At 62.8% G+C, this 6661-nt stretch overlaps 1 protein-coding gene across 7 annotated transcripts in view; it reads left to right on the top strand.

Annotated features, from left to right (window-relative positions):
- The window catches only part of NFIC (nuclear factor I C), a 101253-nt gene that overhangs the window by 6467 nt on the left and 88125 nt on the right, over positions 1-6661 (top strand). The window contains exon 1 of one of the 7 annotated variants that reach the window (XM_017507432.2): positions 1978-2108. The exons of 3 other annotated variants lie outside the window; for them this stretch is intronic. In XM_017507432.2, the coding sequence (XP_017362921.1) occupies positions 2079-2108 (30 nt within the window). In that variant the 5' untranslated portion in view covers positions 1978-2078. Of the gene's footprint in view, positions 1-1977; positions 2109-6661 lie in introns of those variants that run through there. 3 more of the 7 variants (XM_017507434.2, XM_017507438.2, XM_017507436.2) reach the window with 3 other exon arrangements.

The following is a 6661-nucleotide window of genomic DNA, read 5'->3' as shown; positions in this document are numbered from 1 at the left end:
AGACGGAGTCTTGCTCTGTCACCCAGACTAGGGTGCAATGGTGCGGTCTGGCTCCCTGCAACCTCCACCTCCCAGGTTCAAGCAATCCTCCTGCCTCAGCCTCCGGAGTAGTTGGGATTACAGGCGCCTGCCACCACGCCCAGCTCATTTTTCTATTTTTAGTAGAGATGGGGTTTCACCATGTTGGTTAGGCTGGTCTCAAACTCCTGACTTCGTGATCCGCCTGTCTTGACCTCCCAAAGTGCCGGGATTACAGGCATAAGCCACCGCGCCTAGCCTCAACTGCAACTTTTAAATGTCTGCGAATTTTAGATTTCACCCTATACATGTCCCTAGCGTGTTTTAATAAAATAATTGCTTTATGTTATATTGGTATGTGGATTCTGAGATACACGTCTCACCATCTATCCTGAGGGCTTAAATACTCCCTACAGCTTCGTAATGGGTTTAAAACACACACACACACACACACACACACACACACACACACATTTATGGAGCGTTGGTGATGTGCTAAGCACTGTTTGAATAATGTCATTGTCATGCAGAGAGGAGTCTGTGGGGTCCCAGGGAACCAACCCTCTGGGCATTCTGCTACTTCTTAGTCTACCTGGCAGGCCCTGGGCAAGTGACTTCCGTTCTCTGGGTCTCAGTTTCCTCTCCTGTAATGCCCGAGGATAATGGGTGCTTGTACCTCTGCCCTGGCTTGGTGAGAAAGTATCATTTGTCCTTGGGAAGCTCAGAGAGATGAGGCGAAATGGCCAAGCTTTCTAAGAATGTGTCTTAGTGGACATTTGACCGAAGGTCAGGGCTCTGCCAGGGTCACTGTCCTTATGCCCAGCAATCCCACAGGATGGGCCCCTTTAAGCCACTTTATGGGGGAGAACCCTTGGGGTGGGAATGAGAGACTCCGAAGCCTCTGAGCGGGACTGGGAGGGTTCAGGGAGGGAACGGGGGAGGGTTGGGGCCGTGTCACCAGATGCCCTGGGGGCTCAGACGGAGGCAGGCCAGGTCTCCGCCCTGTTATTCTAGAGGGAGAACAGAATGTGGGCTCTGGGGCCAGATAGCCTGGCTCCAAGCCACGCTCGCCATACCTGTCTGGAGATCTGGGAAATGGGCGCACCCCTGAGGCAGGTGGAAATTATTGGACACCCCGGGGAGGCTGCAAGGGTATATCTGGCCAGCTGGAGATCCCGCACGCGGACCTCCTGTGGGGCTGGAGAGACACTCCGGCGAGGCCACCCCACCCCTGCCCCGTGCGCTGCCTGAAGAGAGCAAATTCTGGAGCCTCCCGCGTTAACCTGCACACAAACCCCTCTGGCTGGGGAACCGCAGCCCCTGCCCGGCTCTGGGAGGTGAAGGGAGAGAGGGTGCCCTGGGCAGGCCCACCGTGCGCCCAGGGTCGTACATCTTTAAGGGGAAAGAGGCGCGCTGGCCGGCCTCTGCGCACGTCACTTCTTCATTCCTTCCCTCCCCCCTGGCTCGTTCCTCCAACTTCCCGGCCAGCTCGGGGTGATGGGGGGGCGGGGAGGGGGGGCTTAAAAATCCACCTCTGGCCCCTTAACGTCCAGAAACAGCCCAATTCCCCCGCCCCCATCTCCGCTTGATCCGAGTGGGGTTCGCCCTGCAATCCGGGGGTCCCCGTCTGGTGCCCCAGGGCGCTGCGTAAATACGGGAGGGGGGTATCCTGAGACACGGGGTGGGGGGGAGGCTTTCCTTTCTCGCTCGCGCCCTTTTTTTTTCCCTTGTTTCTTTGAAAGTTGGGTGTTGAGAAGTGGGAGGTTCGGGGTGGGAGGGGAGACACATGGGGGAGGGAGGGGGAGGGTGTCAGAGGGTGGAGAGACACAGAGACAGAGACGGGGAGAGAGGAAGAGAGAGACGGAGAGAGGGAGACGGAGGGAGAGAGGGACGGAGAGCGAGGCGGGCGCGCAGGAGGGAGGCGGAGGGAGACCGAGGGAGGAGGCGGCGAGGAGAGCGCGCCGGCCGCGGGAGGGGGGCGGGGGGGCGGTTTGGAAAAATGACTCAGTAAGTTCAGCGCGCCCGCTCCGGCCGGCCCTGCGCCTCCCGCCGCGCCCGGGATGTATTCGTCCCCGCTCTGCCTCACCCAGGTACGGTCCCCGCCTGCCCCGGCCCGCGCCCCCCGCGCCCCCCACATCCCGGCCCCGGAGTTTTGAAGCCGGATGAGGCGGGACGAAAAAGGCGCGCGTCCCTCCCGCCATCCCTGCCCGGGATGCCCCCGCGCGCCCCGAGGGCTGGGGTCCGGTGGGGGGATGGGTCAGGCCGGGGACCCCCCCCCCACATACACCCCCACCTACCCCAGACCCCCTGCGTGGGACTCCCGCCCTGCCCCCCACCCCCGACTCTCAGAACCTCTCCCGGATGTGGGGGTTCGGTCTGCCGATTTGCACCCCCCCCATTCCGACGCACCCCCCCAACGCTCGAAAGGGTCGGGGTGGGGGCTGGCCCCCCTCCAGCAAGGGCCCTGCGGGAAACCCCCCCCCGTCTGCCTCTGAGAGGAGTCTAGGGGGTCTGACTGGACCCTGGGCCTCCCCAGCTGGCAGGACGGGGACCCCTCCTGTGCTCCCCCATCTCCCCCCACCGGGGCCGTGCGGGCGCCCAGGCCCTGGGCAGCCTTTCCCCGTTATTGGCCCACGTGTGCGTGGAGGGGGAGGGGGCACGAGAAGTTGGAGGCCCGGGAGGGGGAAGGGTGCTCAGGCGGCCCGGCTCGGTCCCCCCCCAGCTCCCCCCCCAGCACCGTCCCGGCATTTTCGCCGCATCGATTCTGGATTCTGGAGCCGCCGCCGCGGGGAGGAGCGGGAGGCCCGCGCTCGGGTCTGGCCCGGGCACTGCAGCGGACGCCCTCGCCAGCCCGGCACCTGCCCCGGCCCCCTCCCCCTCCCGTAGCCTCTCACCCCTGGCCGCGCTCCCAGACTGCCCCGGGGTGAGCCTTGTGCAATGGCCAAGGGGGTGTGTGGGGGTGCGTGGGGAGGGGGCGGCTCCCTCGGGGACTCCTTCCAGCCCCAGACTCCCCGGGGACCCCCGAGGTCTCCAGGTTCCGTTTCCTAGACCGCTGCTTTCGTTGTGACGCTGTGTGTCTTTAGTCTGGAGAGGTTCTGGCCTCAGTTTCCCCTGAGGTGACCTGCAGCTAAGACCGGCTCTGGAGAGAGGGGCGATGTGGCGGGCAAACTGTGAAGTGCGGGCATGTGGGGGGTGCGATTCCAGCGAGGGCCAGGCCGTCTTAAGGAGCACTTAGTGGGGAGTTTGTGAGAGCCTGGCCTCCGCCCCCGAACAGTGCAGCCAGGGACGCCCCACCCCAGGCATGGTCCTTGGTAGGGTCTTTCTCACCGGCCCCCTGGACCCGACAGGGAATGCAGGGGCTGGTGCTGAGGGGGTCTGAGGCCGTCCTACTTATGATCCCCTAAGTGACCTTCGTAAGTCCCTGTCCCTCTCCCAGCCTCAGTTTCCCTTTCTGAGCAGCTTTGGGGAGGGGCTCCTGAAGAAGGCATCTCTCTGAAGCTCTTCAAGAACACCTAGGGTTGGAGTGGACGTGCTGTGTGACCTTGGACAGACTTTGAAGTCTCTGGGCTTATGGGGGGATGGAGGTGCCACTGCTCTGTCCTGGACAGCTGGAAGGAGCCACTCGGGAGGGCTGAGCGGGGAGACGCTGTTCCAGGCTGGGGACGTTGGAAGGCTGCCTGCGCACCCTGGAATTCCCCCGTCAGGGCTGCTTGGGAGCCCGCTTCCCTCCTCGCTGGGGTGGGTGGCGGGTAATGAGAACCCCAGTCCCGGCTTTGCCCCGGAGAACTGCTAACTCGGCCTGTTTCTGCAGGGACAGCGCAAGGTCCCGCCACAGAGGAGCACTCTCTGTGGAAACTGGAAAACGGAGAGGCTCAAACTATCCAGGTGGCCGCGTGCAGGAGACAGAGACAGGATGACAGAGACAGGCAGAGAGACAGGGACAGGCAGAGAGACAGGGACAGGCTGAGAGACAGAGGCAGGGAGCTCCCAGGCTGGGGTGGGGACAGCGAGTCCCAAGTGCAGCGCTCCCTCCTCCCCTGCAATTCTCCTTTCTGCCCTTCCCTCCACCCAGCCCTGGAGCGAGGCTGGGACCCCCTGTCGGGTTTCTGTTCAGCCTGAATCTTAATTCCTACTGCCCCCACCAAGGCCCAGCCTGGTCTGGGGTAGGGGCGGACTGGGGGACTCAGGAGGACCTCAAGTGTCCCGTGCCGAAGCTTCGCACCTAGGTCCTGGCTTCCTGACTCAGTTTCCCGAATCACGTCCCCTCAGTGTCTCTCATGTTGGTCTCCTTTTGTCTGTCTTTATCTCTTTCTTTCTCTGTCTCTCTCTGACTCTCTCTGCGGGTCCCTGTTTCTCCCTGTCTCTCCGTCTCTGTCTCTCCCCGCCCCGTCTCTGTTTCGCGCCCAGTCACTAACGATCTCTTTCCTCGGTCTCTCCTGTCTCTCTGACGGCTCCATGTCTCCCTCTGTCTCTCTCTCTTCATCTCTGTCTCTGCATGTCTCTCCAGTGTGTCTCTGTCTCTGCCTCCCTTTGCTCTCTGTGTGTCTCTCCAATATGTCTCTGTCTCTTCATCTCTGTGTCTCCATCCCTTTCCCCGTGTCTCTGCGTGTCCCCCCTAGCTCCCTCTCCCTGTCTCTGCCTGTCTCTCTCTGTCTCTGGGCCTCCCTCTCCCCCCTTTTCCCAGCTAATTTTACAACCTGAGCCCAACCGAAAATAACTCCCTTTTAGCTGATCCGACCCGGATCGTTCTCGGGAGCCGAGGCTGGCGGGGGTTGGGGGGGCGGGGGGTGCCTCGGTGCCAGCCCGCTCTGTGCCACCCAGGCCCTGCCCGTCAAGGGGGGAGCGGGTGCTGGCGGCCCTGGGGCATTCTGGGAGCCCCGGGCCAGGCTCGGCGGTGACTCAAGTGCTTTTTCACTTTTACTCTTAAGAGGAACTGTGGAGCCCGCGGCTCCCATAAATCCTGCTGGCGGGAAGGCCAGCCTCCCTGCGCCTGCTCCGGGCCTCCCTCCCGGCCTCCCTCCCGGCCTCCCTCCCCCCGGCGCCGCCGCCACATTCGTTATTCCGGGTTTGGGGCCAAGTCCCTCTTGGCTGCTGCGGCGCAGAGGATTCCCTGGGCCACCTCCACCCCGCCACCCGTCCCTCCCTCATTCATTCATTCGGTCCTCCATTCCCTCATCCCATGCCCTCTCAGAGCAGAACGCCCTCTGCTGCTGTTTCTCCGGCGGGGAAACTGAGGCTGGGAGAGGCCCTCCTCCCGCCCCAGACCTGGGCTCTGAGGCTAGGTGGGAGTGGTTGAGGTGGCAGGGCCTAGGCCCGGCGTGGGTTCTTAGAGGGCGCTTGGGGGGGTGCCTGGCAGGAGCAGGGCCTGGGAGAGGGGTTGAGACTCAGAGAGGGCCAGGGCCTGCCCGGGGCTGGCAGAGCTGGGGCTCAGGCCATTTTCCGTCCGGTGGCTTGGCCAGGTGGGCGCTCACTCCGTGTGTGCCCACCGCGGCCCGATGGCCTCTGATTCACTCTCCACCAGTTGCCACCCCTCTCCTGGGTTCTCTCCCTCTCGGGTTCTCCCCCTCTCCTCTCTGCAGCGGAGGTGTCTCTGCGCCAGGGCCCCGCGTAAATCACCAACGCTGGGATTCCAGCGCAGTCAGCATTCTGGCTCCTCCCTCCCTCCCTCCCTCCCTCCCTCTCTCTCTCTCTCTCTTCTCCTCTCTCTCCCTCTCTCCCCCCTCCCCACCTCCTCTCTTTCTCCCCCATTCTTCCCTCTCTCCCTGCTCTCCCTGTCTCCTGCTCTCTCTTTCTCCCTCTCCCTCCCTCCTCCTCTCTCCACCCGTCTTCTTCCTTCTCTCTGGGTCTCTCTGAGCTGGCCTCTCTCCCTGTTTCACACCGAATGGATGGGAAGCACTGCCTGGGCCTCCTGCCCTGCCCTCCCGCCACGGCTCACCCCCCACTCCCCGGCCTGGGTCTGCACCCACCTCCCCTGGGCTGCCGTGGCCTGGCCAGGACACATCCATGACCACGTGCAGGGCGCACGCACGTGCACACTCTCTGACACCCACACGGATGGGGACACAGCCCTGCCCTGCCTCGAATCTGCCCTGTGGGGGGGGCAGCGAGGGGGGTCACCCACACAGAGATCTAGAGCGCCCCTCGGATCTGCCGGAAAAATCCTGCTAAGGAGGCGCCAAACCCAGCATAGTACCTGGTATACAGTAGGTGCCACCTAAGTGCTGCTGCGCTTGTGTTGGTTGCTAAACTAATTTTCCTCTTCCCTGCCGCCACTCCCCGACCCCAGACTGTTTCTTGTGCTGAAATGAAGTCAACCAAAAACCCCGCTTCCTCAGGGCTCCCTGCAGATTCAGGGAGACAGACATTTCCGAGGTGCACAGAGCAGGGCTCGGTACTCAGCAGGTGCCCAGTAAATACCTGTTGCATGAGTGAATGAATTCTTTTGGCCGAGAAGTGGGGACTTTGATCTTCCGGAGCCTCTGCCTCTCCCCCAGGAAGCAGAGTAAAACTAAGAAGCGGCGGGCCGGGCGCGGTGGCTCACGCCTGTCATCCCAGCACTTTGGGAGGCCGAGGCGGGTGGATCACGAGGTCAAGAGATCGAGACCATCCTGGTCAACATGGTGAAACCCCGTCTCTACTAAAA

The sequence above is a fragment of the Cebus imitator genome, unplaced genomic scaffold (genome assembly GCF_001604975.1).
Source record: "Cebus imitator isolate Cc_AM_T3 unplaced genomic scaffold, Cebus_imitator-1.0 Scaffold375, whole genome shotgun sequence".
NCBI lineage: Eukaryota > Metazoa > Chordata > Mammalia > Primates > Cebidae > Cebus > Cebus imitator.
This window is presented reverse-complemented; position numbering and strand designations above follow the sequence as displayed.